Genomic DNA, 17,057 nt, shown 5'->3' with positions numbered 1-17,057 from the left:
CTGGAAAACAAGCAGAGCTGTGGGGTGAGCGCAGGCGCTGCCACCCGAGTGGGAGGCCCTGGGGAGACACTTGGCTGCAGGTGTGGGGCCTGAGCCTGATGCCAGTGGTGAGGGGAGCCAGGCCAGCCACAGGTGTTCCTCCCACAGGCCTCTGATGCCCTCCGGGGAAGGCTGGTGTCTTCCAAGGGGGCCCATTTCATCTGAGCAGGGCAGATCGAGAGACCGACCCCAGCCCCTACTTCATCTTCAGGCGATGGGGGCCCCGGCCTGCACAGCACAGCCTGGAGAGAATTGAACCCTCTCACTGGGGTTCCCAGCCCAGCAGTGAAGGTGTCTGAGGCAGGTGGGGGCAGGGGACTGTGTGCTGGAAGGATGGGAGCCCATCACCTTGAGTGACATCCCAGCCTGGGGGGAGCAAGTAGGGCAGACCCAGGACAGGCCTGGAGCTGGGCACACAGCACCCTGGGGCCACGGCCAGAGAGGGGCAGGTGGGAGGGCCGTTGGGGACATGGAGGCAGATTGTGGGGATGAACGGGGCTGTGGGGGAGTAGGGGGTTTGGAAGGCATGGTCCCCATGGTCCCCAGTGCCTGGCCAGCTTTCCTCCCCTCCTTGCACCTGCTTGCGGGCTCTGATGTCCCTTGATGAGGAGGTTTTACTGAAATGCGGCCTTATCCTGCACAATTCAACCCAGGGTCCAGGCCTCGAGCAGGCCATGAGGGAGTGCTGGGCTCCAGGGAGCCCTCGGGGGACTGAGTGTGGCCACATGGGCCCTGAGCACCTGCCCTCGCTCATGGCTACAGGGCTCAGAGGACACGGCCTCCCTGTTGCCTTCCCAGCTATGAGAGTCCAAGGACTGGAGATGCCAGGGCCGTGAGGGGGTGGGAGAGGCCACCCAGGGAGGGGCATGCTCCCTCGACATGTGAGGCCTGCCTGAGTCCCACACACAGCTCCTGCCTCCCTGCTGGGCTGGAACAGAACCCATCACACCCCTGGGCAGAGGCTTGGGCTTCTGGGAGCTTTGTCCCTGGAGCAGGACAGGCCCCAGGAGATAGCGTAGAACAGCCTGACCAGAGGTTTCTGTACTAGCGCCCGGGAGGGGACAGGTCAGGGTCGCCTCTGTGGTGACTAAACCCCGAGTCTGCTGTGAGCGGCTAAGCCCCGGCAGCTTCTGGCCAGCATCACAACACCCCGAGGAGGTGGCAGATGTCAGAAGAACCAGTGTTCAGGGAGGCAAGGTCTCCGCCTGGGAATGGGAACCACGTGTGATTTCTCCACCTCTGAACTCAGGCCTCAGGACGCGAATCCCCTTCAGAGTCATCTTTAAACACAGCTTCCTCGCTCTGCAGCCCCGTGGATGCCCTCGGCTCTGAGCAGGCAGGGTCCTGGGGTCGGCCGCATCCAGACCAACTGGGAAGCATCCTGCCTGTCTGGACAGCTGCCCTGTGCTGGCCCTGCCGGGAGCTCATACCACCAGGCCTCTTTCCACCATGTGCTTTGCCTTTGCAAGGGCCTCTGATGCCCGGAGCTTCTGCAGAGCCTGTCCCCACACTGCCCAGACACCCCCCAGGCCAACCCTGTCATGTGGACCCTTTCCCGAGGGGCAGGTCTGGCCTTAAGGCACTCCACGGGGCTTGGCCACTGGTCTGCATAGATCAGTCGTGGACTCCCAGCTCCCTCGGGCTCCCAGGAATGGGACGGACCCACAGCTGTGGGCCTCTATGCTCCAGGACCTCAGGCAGCACTCAGCTTTGACCAGCTGGGCCCAAGGCTGAGCGCAGGCCTCTGGTATCCATGTCACCTGGGGAGCGGCCTGCCTCAAGGGGGCACAGCAATGCCTGGGACTCGTGTTTCCCACAGGGAGCATGGTTGGAGGATGGCGGAACCCAGTGCAGCTGGTGAGGGCCAAGGACATCCCCCAGTTGTGAGTCCTCCAGGGCCTGAAGGAGCAGGTACAGCAAGGACGTCCTGGATCAGGCGTCCTCCAGGGTCTGAAGGAGCAGGTGCAGCAAGAATGTCCCCACGTCGGGCGTCCTCCAGGGCCTGAAGGAGAAGGTGCAGCAGGAATGTCCTGGGGTCAGGTGTCTTCCAGGGCCTGAAGGGGCAGGTGCAGCAAAGACGTCCCTGTGTCGGGCGTCTTCTAGGACCTGGAGCAGCAGGTACCGCAGGAATGTCCTGGGGTCGGGCGTCCTCCAGGGCCTGAAGGAGCAGGTACAGCAAGGATGTCCTGGATCAGGCATCCTCCAGGGCCTGAAGGAGCAGGTGCAGCAAGAATGTCCCCACGTTGGGCGTCCTCCAGGGCCTGAAGGAGAAGGTGCAGCAGGAATGTCCTGGGGTCAGGTGTCTTCCAGGGTCTGAAGGGGCAGGTGCAGCAAGGTCGTCCTGGGGTCGGGCGTCTTCTAGGACCTGGAGCAGCAGGTGCAGCAGGAATGTCCTGGGGTCGGGCGTCCTCCAGGGCCTGAAGGGGCAGGTGCAGCAAGGTTGTCCTGGGGTTGGGCGTCTTCTAGGACCTGGAGCAGCAGGTGCAGCAGGAATGTCCTGGGGTCGGGCGTCCTCCAGGGCCTGAAGGGGCAGGTGCAGCAAGGTTGTCCCCGTGTCAGGCATCCTCCGGGGCCTGCAGGAAGGTCGTCCCGGGGTTGGGCGTCCTCCAGGACCGGAAGGTGCAGCGGCAGTGTGAACATTCTACTCCAGGCCAGGCCAGTTGCTCTGAGGACCTTCTGCTTCCTACAAGGGAAATCTGGCACTGTCTCTGGCCAATGCTAGGAGGGGACCATCGTGACCAGCGGCCTCAGAGCCACGGAATGTGTCTGGCTCTCAAAGGATCCATCCTGATGGCCAGACTGGCCCATCCACCCACACTAGACACAGCTTGGAGGAAGTGCTTGGCTGGGATCTCATGGGCGAGGGACCCTCTGGCAAGGTGGCCATGACCCTCGAGGAGCCACGGGTCCATGAGTCCCTGCTCTGACTCCCTTGGGCCCCGGGGCTAGGGCAGCTGCCCCATCCTAGGTGCATCCTGACCATCTACGGCATTGCCCACGTGATGCGTGGCACCCACAGCGCCGGCCTGAGCCTGCTGTCCACGAGTCTATGAGGCCTGCACCGTCAGTGGCTTTCTCTGGGCTGGGCCTGGCGGGTGGTGCCAGACAGCACGGGTTCCAGAGAGGGGTAAGAATGAGGCCCCAAGGGACCATGTGCCAGGTGGGGGTGGCTCTAACCTGGGAGCTCCTCTTTCTCATTAGTCTTCTTGGTCTCAGGTCTCAGCCCCTGGACTCCCATGGAGAGACCAGGCCATGCTCTCCCTTGAACCAGACAGAAAATCGCCAATTCTTGCAAGTCCAGTTCAGCTGGTGAACGTGTTTGAGGCTGACACTGAGTTCTCAGACAGGTGGGGAGGCCAGGTGAGGGCATCAGGTGCGACACCTTCCCCCTCCTTCCTGGCCACCCCCGGCACTGGAGCTGATCCTGGGCCCCAGGCACAAAGGCGTTTGAGGCCTGTGGTCCACCTTGGGGCTTAGCTGGTCCGGCAGCAGCGGCCGGCAGCAGCACTGCATGACACCTGGCATATCTGTGCGAGGCCTCAGGAGGCATCAGCTAGGCAGGATCGGGCTCCAGGGCAGGAGGCGGTGCCCGAGAGACAAAGCACCCAAGGGTCAAGAAGCCAAAACCAGGCAGGCTGCACTGGCTGTGGATGCAGCTCAGCCACATGGATGTGGAAGTGGCCGAGTGGCTCTGGTACACGGGAGAGGAGGAACAGCGCAAGGTGCACGAGTCTCTGCAGTCCTCTTCTCCCTGGGGACCTGGTGGCCAGCGAGTGTAGACGGACTGTGCTCTCTTCTCTCTGGAGACCCAGCGGCCGGTGAGTGGATGGACCGTGGCTCCTCTTCTCCATGGGTTCCTGGTGGCCGGCCAGTGTGGACAGACCCCGGCTTCTGCCCAGCACCAGAGTAAGAGCAGAGGCCCCTGGCCACCTGCAGTCTCCAGCTGAGCTGCCGAGACAGAAGCGCCTCCCCAAGGGCTGTGTCCCACCCTTCCTGGCTGAGGGCTGGGGCCTGGGGATGCACATGGGACTGGCCTTGGTCATGAGGCCCCACAGGGCTACCAGCCACATTTCTCACCTGACATTGCGTGGAGGCCTGTGTGCTGAGAGGAGGCAGCCCGGCCCCTCCTGGACCCCGCCCTGGGCCCTGGCAGGGGGCAGCAGCAGCGCAGACTCACCCATGAGCCCACTGAGGAAGACGCCATAGAGGGACAGGCCGGTGGTGGCTGCGTTCCATACGGTGCCCACGACTGCGTACAGCAGAATGGTGCCCAGGTTGCCGAAGAAGAGCCGGTTAGGCATGAAGTAGCCGGCGTCCAGCACGATGGGGGGCAGCAGGTAGAAGAAGAAGACGGTGGGCGTCAGCGTGAAGGACGCGATGTGGTCAGCCGCCCAGACGATGCCACCCAGCACCAGGCCCAGCACAATGAGCAGGGCGCTCTCGGGAACCACACTGGTGACCTTGTGGGACAGGTGGAACCCTGCAAGGGAGGGGAGGGAGGTCAGGGGGGGCTGTGGGGGAGGGGAGGTCAGCCTGACCAGGTCCCATGGGGCTCAGAGATGCTGGCATCCAAGACTGTTCCCCACTTTTCAGGGAGCCCAAGAGGGCCGGGAGGGAGGGTGCAGAGGCAGCCTCTGGGGGCCTCCAGAATGGGGTTGGTTGGAGGAGGCTGCGGTGCTGTGGGCAGAGGCCCATGCTGGGTGGACAGGGGTGGGCCTCTGACCTGCCCCCCTGCCCCAGCTGGCTCTGGTCCCCTGTGCCTTGTGTGTCAGTGACCAAGGTCTGGGCTCGCTCAGACTGTCCCTGACCTGTCCAGAGCCTGCTCCTTCTAGAGGCTGGCTCTGTTTCTCACCCCTCTCCTGGGATCACAGCCCCCGGGTGGGGCCTTCTAGGAACGATCTTTGGGTCCCACCAATGACAGCTCACTTCCCTCCCACGGGTGAGCCTGAGGGCGGACAGCAGGCCCTGGGGCCCCATGGAGCCAACACGTTTCACCGTGTCCCCTGGCACCACTGCCCCTGCAGGACCCCAGAGTTAGAGGTCTGCCCTGTGGGTGGGGGCACAGGCACCAGCCTATCTGGGCCACGTCTCCTGTGTTTTAATTGGACTCAGAAAGAAAAAGGTGATGCGAATTCCTGCATTCGACCTGATTTCAAAATAGCGGGAAGGCGTGTCCTCCGGCTCAGATGATGTGAGGGATAATTAGCTTCCTCATTCCCTCAGCTGCTGTTTATTAATTTGAAAGGCAAAGGCAAGTTGTCTCCTGAGATGGGCAAGACCCCATTTAAACACAGAGCTGCGGGAGCAGGGAGGCTGTCACAGACCCGAAGACCCCCCGCCTCCGAAGAACCTGTGGGCACGGCCTGAGGGCGTCGGGGGCAGCAGCCATGTCCCGCCCTTCCCGGCTGTGTGGCCTTGATGAGCTCAGCCCTCCCTGCCGGTTTTCTCCCTTGTAATTATGGGGCTCTTGCAGGGATCGGGTGCTGGCCGAGGAGGGAGGTGCTGTTTTGGTTTTGCCAAATACCACGGGTGGCCCAGCAAACTGCAGAGGGCAGGGCCTGGAGGGAGGGAGGGCGGCTGTCCCTGGGGGAACACAGGGGGCGAGTTCCTTGGAGTCCTCGGGGCCCTGCTCAGAGCTGGCCTGGAGGGGCCCGTCGGCTCCAGTTGTCAGCAGGAGAGCATCTGCCGGGTTGACCCTGCAGCCATCTACAGCTCTCCATTCTCTGGAAGGTGCTCCCCTTGCAGCTCTGATGTACCCCAACAGCCGGTTCTCAGCAGCGCCTTCCCCAGACCTGGGCTTACAGAGCTGCAGGCCCGCAGGAAAACAGGCCCCTCTCTTCCTCTGGGCTCCATGGCATGGTCCCTGTGGTGGCTGGGGACAGACTCAGCCTCGCAGAGCTTTGGGAAGACGTGGGTGGCCTCTTCCGGCCCTGCAAGGGGAGGGCTGTGGCTTCTGCTCAGGGCAGCCTGGGGCCCCCTCCAGATCCGGCTCAACAGGTCCTAGGCTGGCCTGGGAATCTGCATGCTCGGGGTTCTGAGGCCCTTGGGAGTCCTGCTGGGGGTCCCCGTGGGGAAAGAAGGCCTGGAGCTGGTGCTCTCGCATCTGTGGACTCCTGATTTCTTTCTCAATGTCCAGAGACACGTGGAGTGCACCACCTTCTGTTCCTTCCTGAGGCTGTAAATACTGACCACGGTGTCCCTAGCTGTGTTCAGAAGACCTGGGTGGTTCGTGCCTGGTGCCAGCGCTTGCACCCGAAGGCCCAACCCGAGCCTCCCGCATCATCACCTCCGCTGCTGCCCCACGAGTGAGTGCCCTGGCGAGACCCACCCAGGCCACTGTTTTCCACAGCATCGCCATGGCCATGGTGACCCCTGAAGGCTGCCCAGGCCCTGGCGAGACCCACCCAGGCCACTGTTTTCCACAGCATCGCCATGGCCATGGTGACCCCTGAAGGCTGCCCAGCCCCTGGCGAGACCCACCCAGGCCACTGTTTTCCACAGCATCGCCATGGCCATGGTGACCCCTGAAGGCTGCCCAGCCCCTGGCGAGACCCACCCAGGCCACTGTTTTCCACACAACGCGTTTTCTGCCTCTGCCCACGTCCCAGGCTGGCTCCTGCAGGGGGTCAGCTCACCTGTCCTCCCCTTCCAGGGTCACAAGACCTGGGAGACGGTGCTTGCCCAATAGCTCTTGTGGGGCAGCCAGAGGGGTACTTGTGGCCCCTTGGTGCCTGCCAGCGTGTGAACCACTCTGAGGATAAAATCCTGTGACCACAGAGACCAGGCACCCCCAGGCAGGGGCAGCGTGGCTGAAGGTGCCACCTGGGACCAGGCGGGAGCCCAGGAGCTCCAGGACGCCATCGCCTGAGGTGGCCTAAAACATGTGACCTCGGGTCCTCTTGTCAGGGCGTGGGTCTTTTAGCCACAATCTTCCAAAATTAGATTTACAGCAATCACCACCATTGTGAAGCCACCAGACAACTGCGGGGTCAGGAGGTCAGGGATGCATGGGGCCAGCGTTGTCTTTAAAAACAACAATGGGCCGGGCGCGGTGGCTCACGCCTGTAATCCCAGCACTTTGGGAGGCCGAGGCGGGTGGATCAAGAGGTCAAGAGATCGAGCCCATCCTGGTCAACATGGTGAAAATCCGTCTCTACTAAAAATACAAAAAATTAGCTGGGCATGGTGACGTGACGGGGGCCTGTAATCCCAGCTACTCAGGAGGCTGAGGCAGGAGAATTGCCTGAACCCAGGAAGCGGAGGTTGGGGTGAGCAGAGATCGCGCCATTGCACTCCAGCCTGGGTAACAAGGGTGAAACTCTGTCTCAAAAAAAAAAAAAAAAAAAAAAAAAAAACCTACACAGCTCCACACACCAGTGCCTCTGTACTCCCCATGCCATCGCTGACCCTCCGCAGACTCCATCATGGCCTCTGTGCTCCACACACGGCTGGCCATCCGCCACACTCCATCATGGCCTCTGTGCTCTCCACACTGCTGGCCCTCTGCCACACTCCATCATGGCCTCTGTGCTCCCCACGCCATCGCTGGCCCTCCGCCACACTCCATCATGGCCTCTGTGCTCCCCACACGGCTGACTCTCCGCCACACTCCATCATGGCCTCTGTGCTCCCCACGCCATCACTGGCCCTCCGCCACACTCCATCATGGCCTCTGTGCTCCCCACACGGCTGACTCTCCGCCACACTCCATCATGGCCTCTGTGCTCCCCACGCCATCGCTGGCCCTCCGCCACACTCCATCATGGCCTCTGTGCTCCCCACACGGCTGACTCCGCCACACTCCATCATGGCCTCTGTGCTCCCCACACGGCTGACTCTCCGCCACACTCCATCATGGCCTCTGTGCTCCCCACACGGCTGACTCTCCGCCACACTCCATCATGGCCTCTGTGCTCCCCACACGGCTGACTCTCCGCCACACTCCATCATGGCCTCTGTGCTCCCCACACGGCTGATTCTCTGCCACACTCCATCATGGCCTCTGTGCTCCCCACACGGCTGGCACTCCGCCACACTCCATTATGGCCTCTGTGCTCCCCACGCCATCGCTGGCCCTCCACCACACTCCAGTGCGGCCACCGCTTTCTGTGAAAACCTGTTAATCAGGACACTGGCAGGTGAGGGGCAGGCTGGCTTCAGACCAAACACTCCTGCTCAGAAGTAAACCCTGACCTTTGTAGTCACTGAAAAAAGTATACATGTGTTACCTACAGGTTGCCAGAGGAGGTTAGGTCGGACCTGCCATGCACACACTACCACGTAGGTGGAGGGTGGCTGTTTCCAGCCTTCTGCCGTCGGAGTTGGAAAGGGCATCCTGGATACGCCTTTCCCACGGGCAGCTCCTGGAGCCTGCAGCATGCGTGTGTGTTGAGTTGAGAGCTCACCCATGTTCTCCTGCACGGCCGTGCCTGTCCCACCTGCCCACGTTGGAGGAGCTGTGAGCCACATCCCCTAGGAGGTCCAACCCAAGATCCCCAGATGACCTGGGGTGATGCCGAGCGACTTCCGGTTCTGTGAATGGAGTTGGCTTGCTCCCTGCCCGGGCGCCGATTCTCTCCTGCTGACTGAGGTTCCTTGTAAGCTGGGAAATTTCGCCATGGCCTACGTCTTCAGCGGCAGGTGGGTTTTCCTGCTCAGACGTGCTGCTCTGAGCTATCCACCTGTCTGTGTCATTTGCTCCATGCAAACATCTTCTCTTTTTATAGTTAAATTTATTGGTCTCTTGTTTTATGGCTTCTGTGTTTTGTGTCATGCTTAACGAAACTGTTTCTGCTCCTGTTTTCTGCTAACCTTTTTAGCAGGAAAGATAAAAGGCACTCAATTCAATTTTCTGGGAAGACTGGACTCAGTGGTTCTCACCTGTAATCCCAACACAACAGTTTGGGAGGCCAAGGCAGGTGGGTCCCTGAGCCCAGGAGTTCAAGACCAGCCTGGGCAACATGGCAAAACCCCGACTCTACAAAAAGATACAAAGACTCTGCTGGGTGCCGTGGCACACAACTGTAGTCCCAGCCACTTGGGAGGCCGAGGTGGGAGGATCACCTGAGCCTGGGAGGTTGAGGCTGCAGTGAGCCAAGTTCACACCACTACACTCCAGCCTGGGTAACGGAGGCCTTGTCTCAAAAAAACAAAACAAACTTTTTTTTACTTGAATATAACAAATAAAATACATAAAAATAGTTGGGACTCAGAAGGCCTGCTAGCCCGAGACAGTCTTTCCACACATTCGCCGGTTCCTGAAATCCCTGAGCCTGGGAGTGGGTCTGGGTGGCGATGCCGGACAGCTCCCGCCTCCAGGAGCCCCTGCCCCTCCCGCAAGGGTGTCCCGTGAGTATTCCTGGGTGGCTCTTGGCGCCTCTGCCCCTGCACTGCGGGTGTCCATGAGTATTAATAGATGGCTCCCGGTGCCCCTGCCCTTGCCCATTGGGTGTCCCGTGAGTCACTGCACTACTCTGCCTCAAACACCGTGCACTGGCCGAGTTCTCTCCGGTGTAGAATCAATGCTCCCCACTGCCCTCAAAACCTGGTTTCTCTGCTCCTGGGTCTCAAATCCGGGCTCTTCCCTCGACAGCTGGCGTCCAACATCGCGCATCTGCAAACGCCAACCTGACTGCTCTGTGTCTGAGCCATGGCCAGAAGCCTGCCAGGACACGTGGCTGCTGGGAGGGACATAGGCTGCCTGACCTTACTCAGCTCCTCCTCGGGGTCACTCCTTCATGGTTTTCTCTGTCTCGTTGTCAGAATAAATTGTTTTTAATCTGGAAACAAGGACAGCTCTTCACATAATTGTTCTATTCTTTCGTTCTTCCTCCACTTCAAAGCAGCTTCCTGAAGCTTCCAGATCTGCTGCAGCGCCCCGAGCTGCTGACCCTGACCCCTGGGAATGTCTCATCTGCCCCTGTCCTGGGTGGAGGTGTCCGGTCCCATCTCCAGCCTCTGCCCCTGTCCTGGGTGAGGCCGCTCAGATGCATCTCCAGACTCTGCCCCTGTCCTGGGTGGGGCTGCCCAGTCCCATCTCCAGCCTCTGCCCCTGTCCTGGGTGGAGCCGCCCAGCTCCATCTCCAGACTCTGCCCCTGTCCTCGGTGGAGGTGTCCGGTCCCATCTCCAGCCTCTGCCCCTGTCCTGGGTGGGGCCGCCCAGTCCCATGTCTAGCCTCTGCCCCTGTCCTGGGTGGGGCCGCCCAGCTGCATCTCCAGACTCTGCCCCTCTCCTGGGTGGGGCTGCCCAGTCCCATCTCCAGCCTCTGCCCCTGTCCTGGGTGGGGCTGCCCAGTCCCATCTCCAGCCTCTGCCCCTGTCCTGGGTGGGGCTGCCCAGTCCCATCTCCAGCCTCTGCCCCTCTCCTGGGTGGGGCCACCCGGCTGCATCTCCAGCCCCTGCCTTCCGGTTGCCCAGTCACATGCTGGTCGGCTACGAAGCCTTAGCCTTGCTCGGGGTAGCCCTGCCTCTGGGATGCCAGCCGCCTGCCTTGGCTGCCGTCCTCTTCATCATGGCTCTTTCACCTCTGATCACTATCTTCTTTGTCCTTTTTCTCCGAGCTCCTGGAAGTCTCACACCTTTTGCTCTGACAGTAACTTGAGCCTCAGCAGCCACTTTTGCTCCTGCTGCTTCTGGCCCATCTCGGCCCGACGCAGCAGTGCTGGTTCTGACCGTCTTCCGTGCACGTCCTCTCAGTGAACACCCCACCCCATTTCCCACACAACTCGCATTCCGGCCATTTCCGTGAGGCACAGTGGGACTCCTGCTGCCTCTCATCGCGTGTGTCCCGGGCTGGGTTCTTCCTGCTAGCCCCACTTCCTGCCTTCCAGCACCAGCCACGAGCATGCCCTTTTTATTTCTGAGACAGCATCTCCTTGTGTGGCCCAGGCTGGTGGGCAGTGGTGCAACCTCCACCTCCCAGGTTCAAGCAGTTCTCGTGCCTCAGCCTCCCGAGCAGCTGTGATTACAGGCCTGCACCGCCACCATGCCCAGAAAATATTTGTATTTTTTGTAGAGATGAAGTTTCACCATGTTGGCCAGGCTGGTCTTGAACTCCACGTGATCCGCCTGCCTCGGTCCCCCTACAGTGTTGGGGTCACAGGTGTGAGCCACCGCGGCTGGCCAGGTGTGTCTTCTCCCCTTTCATGTGCCTGCTGTGGGCTGTTCCGTGGATGTTCTCTGCACACCCCACTCTGGGGAGGGTGCCCCCGCTGCCCTCGGCTGTGTCTCCTGGGGTGTGTCTCCCTTCTGAGCTGGCTTTGGGCGGGATGTTGCTTTCTACTCATGCTCCTGTGGCTGGGGGCCACGTCTCCTCTGGTACCCGAAGGCAGTTTGGCCCCAGCCAGGGTGAGGGTTTCCTTGGCTTCCACATCTTCCTCCCGAAGAGGCGCCAAGGCCAGGCCTCGTGTTGGTGACCACCTCTCTGGTTTGGGACGTTGGACTGGGGACCAAGAGAGGGTAATGGTGTGCGGTGGGTCTTGTTCTTACCCTCTCCTGAAACCAGGGGTCCTGTGTCCAATGGAAGTTCTCACTGGGGCTGGTCTTCCACATGGCTTTTCCTGCTGGAACTGCAGTATGCATTGTAATTAGCTGGTGAAACCCAGAACGCAATTGGTTTTAAGAGGTAATTTGCTAGCGGTTCAGCAATTAAGCACATTAGTGGACGACTGGGAGCCAAGACCCGAGCAGCGAGCCCCGCAGCGTCCACTTCCGGCAGCGTCCAGTTCCGGAGTCGGTCGGGAGGGTGTTGAGTGCTTGGGGATGGCAGGGCACAAGGGAGGGCCTGACCTGGGTGGTGCCATCCACATGCACACACCGGGGGCTGCCCTGCCCTGCTGTGTCCAGTTCCTGTTGCGGGTCAGTGTTCAGTGCCGAAACTGCCTCTGGTCTGACAATGGTCACTCCTGATCCCTCGACTCAGGCCTTCGAGGCTCTAGGACAGGAGGGGTGCGACTGACAGGGCCTGAGACAATGCCAGGATTGCTCCAAGTCCGGGTCCATCCCCATGTGGAGGGGCCACTGCTCAAGCCAGCATGGGTACGGTGACACGACAGGAGTGTGGGGGGCCACTGCACCTCAAAAAGGAGGGAACCCACAGCCCTGGGCCCTGTTGGAGCCACCACGGGCACAGGGCACAGACTCCTCAGCCCATCGCTGTCGGGCGGGGGCTGCAGGGTGACCTCAACCTTCCATCAAAGAGCCTCAGGCCCAACACTCTCACGGCAGCAACCCCGGCCCGTGGGTCAAAAGGGCAGAGGGTGTCTGATATCTTAAGGAAACGAAGGGAGCAGACGCGCCCTGCTACAGGCACTGTGAGGGCACTGGCGGGTGCGGGACCTGCCCGGGATGCACTATGCAGAGGCTGGCTTAGCCGTTCAGCTGCGGAAGCCAAAACCACAAGGAGCTCCACAGACAGAACTGGCTTCCTGCACAGCCGGGACTCACTGGCCAGCTGGCCTCGAGGCTCTGGCAGGTAGACGCACATGCGGCACGTGGCTGGCATGGGGCCCTGGCAGAAATGGAAGTGAGGGAGGCAGGAGACGGGGATGGGACCCTCCGGGGACACAGAAATGTACACCAAGCTCGGATCAGCCAGGAGGGCCAGTGTGAACAGGGCTGGTGTGAGCACGGGGCTGGTGTGGACACGAACCTGGTGTGGACACGAAGCCAGTGTGGACACAGAGCTGGTGTGGATTGGGCCAGTGTGGACAGGGCTGGGGGCCAGTGTGGATGGGGCTGGTGTGGACATGGAGCTGGTGTGGACATGGAACTGGTGTGGACAGGACCAGTGTGGAGAGGGCTGGGGACCAGTGTGGATGGGGTCGGTGTGGACAGGGCCAGTGTGGAGAGGGCTGGGGACCAGTGTGGATGGGGTCGGTGTGGACAGGGCCAGTGTGGACAGGGCTGGGGGCCAGTGTGGATGGGGCTGGTGTGGACATGGAGCTGGTGTGGACATGGAACCAGTGTGGACAGGGCCAGTGTGAACAGGGCTGGGGGCCAGTGTGGATGGGGTTGGTGTGGACAGGGCCAGTGTGGAGAGGGCTGGGGGCCAGTGTGGATGGGGCTGGTGTGGACATGGAGCTGATGTGGATATGGAACCGGTATGGACAGGACCAGTGTGAACAGGGCTGGGGGCCAGTGTGGATGGGGTCGGTATGGACACAGAACCGGTGTGGACAGGGCTGGGGGCCAGTGTGGATGGGGTTGGTGTGGACAGGGCCAGTGTGGACAGGGCTGGGGGCCAGTGTGAATGGGGTCGGTGTGGACAGGGCCAGTGCGGACAGGGCTGGGGACCAGTGTGGATGGGGCTGGTGTGGACATGGAGCTGGTGTGGACATGGAACCGGTGTGGACAGGGCCAGTGTGGACAGGGCTGGGGGCCAGTGTGGATGGGGCTGGTGTGGACATGGAGCTGGTGTGGACATGGAGTGGACAGGACTAGTGTGGACAGGGCTGGGGGCCAGTGTGGATGGAGTCAGTGTGGACAGGGCCAGTGTGGACAGGGCTGGGGGCCAGTGTGGATGGGGCTGGTGTGGACATGGAGCTGGTGTGGACATGGAACCAGTGTGGACAGGGCCAGTGTGGAGAGGGCTGGGGACCAGTGTGGATGGGGTCGGTGTGGACAGGGCCAGTGTGGAGAGGGCTGGGGGCCAGTGTGGATGGGGTTGGTGTGGACAGGGCCAGTGTGGACAGGGCTGGGGGCCAGTGTAAATGGGGTCGGTGTGGACAGGGCCAGTGTGGACAGGGCTGGGGACCAGTGTGGATGGGGCTGGTGTGGACATGGAGCTGGTGTGGACATGAAGCTGGTGTGGACATGGAGCTGGTGTGGACATGGAACCGGTGTGGACAGGGCCAGTGTGGACAGGGCTGGGGGCCAGTGTGGATGGGGTCGGTGTGGACAGGGCCAGTGTGGACAGGGCTGGGGGCCAGTGTGGATGGGGCTGGGTCTGGAGTCTGCCTGCCGCAGACTGGAAGCCCGTGTGGCTTCCACACAAGGGGACAAAGCTGGGGACATGCAGGCCCTCAGGTAACTGATTGCTGGAGAGTCACAGCTAATTAAGCACAAAATGGCTCAGTGGCCTGATGGTTATGACAGGGGACAGACGCTTTTAGTTCTAATGACAAACCCTGTGCCTGGAGGAGGACAGGCTGGTGCTGGCAAACCAGATGTTTCTGGAGCAGGTGCCAGAAAGGGCTTCTCTCTGGGCCCCCGGGAGCTCAGCAAGGCTATGGCCAACGCACATTATGCCCCTCAGAGCACAGTGAGACTGGGCTTGGTCTGGCCCAGGGCCCCTGCTGCCTCCAAGGACCTTTCAAGGTGACAGCAGATTCAGCCGAGTCCACAAAAATGCAACAGCGTAGTCAGTGCTGTGGTTTTACTTTAACAGGAGAATGCCCTGGAAGATTAAACTCTGCTGCCCAGAAACAGCCCGGCCAAGCAGTGGGCAGTGAGGCCAGGAGGAGAGCGGAAGCAGGGGGACCCACCCTCCTGTGGAACGAGGGGGCCGGGGTGTGTAATGCAGGCAGGCGCAGACACATGGGCGAATACGTGCACACACACAGAGACACACGGAGACACACAGAGACAGAGAGATGTACAGAGACACAGACGCGTAGACACGCACAGACACAGAGAAGCACAGAGACACACGCAGGGTCCACTCCGTCCTCCAGCAGAGCTGTGGGTCTGAGCTCCCCGCCACCTGCCCCTGCAGGTCCAGTGGAGCTCACCAGTGCACAGGGAGCAGAGCCTGCTGCTCTGACCTCGGTTTCACTCTGCCCACCTGTGGGACACCTTCGAGGAATCACGGTCACTGTGTCGGCCACCAAGCCCAGGGCAGAGGTACAGGTGCTCACACTGCCCACCCTACAGCCTGGCAGATGTGCCTGCGTGGCCCCATATGTCCCTGCCTGTGGGTGTGGTTCCTAGTGATGCTCAGGGTGGTGTGGAACAGGGGAGCCTGCACCCCGGGGACCTTGCAGGGAGCCCCTCTCTGAGGGAGGCGGGGGCTTCTGAGGCCAGGAAGCTGCTTCGTATGAGATGAAGTTCATGCAGCACCGGGAATGGCCCTTCCAGGATTGGGCTCTCTGTGCTCGGGTCACGAGGTATTTAGACACTGTACATCTACAGCACTCCCGCAAACCTTGTTGGTTTTTAAACTGAAACATGAATGTTGCCAACAGCTCCCTAGAGAATCAGGGGATCCTGCAATCCAAACCATCCTGAGCAACAGCACTGGGGCAACATGAAGGCAGCTCTGAGCCAGCTCCGGCCTCATGTCCGGGATGCTGGGAAGACCCCACACACCTTCCTCCCTGGGACTGAGCCTCTCCAGCCTTCCCCAGAGACAGCCTAGCCCTGGGAGTGCTGCATCCCTGCAGGACGGCACGGGTCCTCATGGGCCGCCGTGATGTGGGCTGGCTCCGTGTCCTCACAGGATGGCACGGGTCCTCACTGGCCGCTGTTGTGCGGGCTGGCTCCCTGTCCTAGCCTCCACTCCCTTCTGTCACATCATCTACCTGGTGGGACTCAGGCTGGAGTGCCGCCCGCACAAAGCACCACTGCTTCCTCTGCCCCAAGTTACTGACAAAAGCGTCCTCTGGGGTCAGGTGAAAAACAGCTGAGAGTGCACCGGCTGCAGCCCTGAGCCCCAGGGTGGAAGGAGAGGCTGCCCGCTCCAGCTCCCAGGGCCTCCCTCGGGGCAGGAACACAAGGAAAGGCAGCGGAGGAGAAAGAGGGGCTTCAGATTCAGTGTCAAGTACTGGGTGCACATTTGTTTATAAATGAAAGTGTCATCCTGTGCAGAGGCTGTACCCGGGGGAGCAGGTGGCCATGCAGCAGGCGTTACTGGTGATACCATGCATGATTATATACACTGATACAAACCCGACTGGTGTGCAGTGGCTTGGGACCCCGGAGCCTGGAGCTGGAGGCATCTCCCCTCCACGAAGGACCTTCCTGAGCATCCTCTCCTCACCTCCTCCCAGTCCCCATGCAGAGGAGGGTAGGTTTTAAGGTTTGCTTTCTTTTTTTTTTGAGACATGCACGCGTCCTCCTGAGACAGTGGGGTAAGACGCTGAAGGAGAGGCTGGGAGGAAGGGAGAAGCTCCAGGTGACTTTCCCAGGGTCTGCGGCTCTTCTCCTAAAGACAGGTTTGTGGGGGCATGCTAAGCAGCTCAAACCCAGATGGAAATCACCATCTCCACCGCTCAAACATGTGGAGACAGAGGTCAGGCTGACCATAGGAGCCATCAGAGAGGCACAAACTGGAAAGGAAGGGCCAGAGAAGGGGAGCCCCAACCCGTGTGTCTAACTCTTTCCAAAACTCTGATACCCATTTTCATACAAGACAGGCAGTGATCTGGTGTGGTTGTGTCCCCACCCAAATCTCTTCTTGAGTTGTAGCTCCCAGAATTCCCAAGTGTTGTGGGAGGGACCCGGTGGGAGGTAACTGAGTCATGGGGGTGGATCCCCTGTACTGTTCTCATGGTAGGGAACAAATCTCATGAGATCTGATGCTTTGAAAGGCATTTCCACTTTCTCTTGGCTCATTCTCTTTGCCTAGTACCATATAAAACATGACCTTGCTCCTCCTCCATCTTCCGCCACGACTGAGGCCTCCGCGGCCATATGGAGCGGTGACTGAATTAAACCTCCACAGCCATGTGGAGCGGTGACTGAATTAAACCGCTTTCCTTTATTCTTTACCCAGTCTCCGGTAGGTCCTTATTAGCAGCGTGAGAACGGACCGATACAGGCAGGGCCCAAGCAGGTCCCAAGCTTTCCACAGTAGAGAGAAGACCTGGATGCAGATGTCAGCTGCCACCACCTCAGGGCTACACTACTCAAAGCAGCAAAGAGCCTCAGCAGCGGCAGACCCAGCGACGCCTTCCCGGGCCACGGCGGGATACAGGCCTGGGGCAAGGCACTGGAGTGACCAAAATCACAAGACATGTGAAGAAGAGGGAGTGGGGCCCAGCCCAAGTCAGAGCAGAACTCAAGAGGGTCAGATGCTGGAA

General features: G+C 60.7%; 2 protein-coding genes across 2 annotated transcripts in view; both read right to left on the bottom strand.

The window, feature by feature from the left end:
* SLC9A3 (solute carrier family 9 member A3) overlaps window positions 1–17,057 on the bottom strand; it is a 58,311-nt gene that overhangs the window by 14,026 nt on the left and 27,228 nt on the right. Inside the window, exon 2 of the mRNA XM_035291864.3 lies at window positions 4,217–4,519. Within this exon, the coding sequence (XP_035147755.1) occupies window positions 4,217–4,519 (303 nt within the window). The remainder of the gene's footprint in view (window positions 1–4,216; window positions 4,520–17,057) is intronic.
* On the bottom strand, window positions 7–4,216 carry LOC144581492 (uncharacterized). The gene is made up of 2 exons (XM_078365721.1): window positions 3,217–4,216; window positions 7–2,560 (listed from the first exon to the last, which is right to left on the bottom strand). Exons 1-2 carry the CDS (start codon window positions 3,235–3,237, stop codon window positions 2,231–2,233), a joined length of 351 nt encoding a protein of 116 aa, XP_078221847.1. The 5' UTR covers window positions 3,238–4,216; the 3' UTR covers window positions 7–2,230.

Source organism: Callithrix jacchus, chromosome 2 (assembly GCF_049354715.1).
Source record: "Callithrix jacchus isolate 240 chromosome 2, calJac240_pri, whole genome shotgun sequence".
Lineage (NCBI taxonomy): Eukaryota > Metazoa > Chordata > Mammalia > Primates > Cebidae > Callithrix > Callithrix jacchus.
This window is presented reverse-complemented; position numbering and strand designations above follow the sequence as displayed.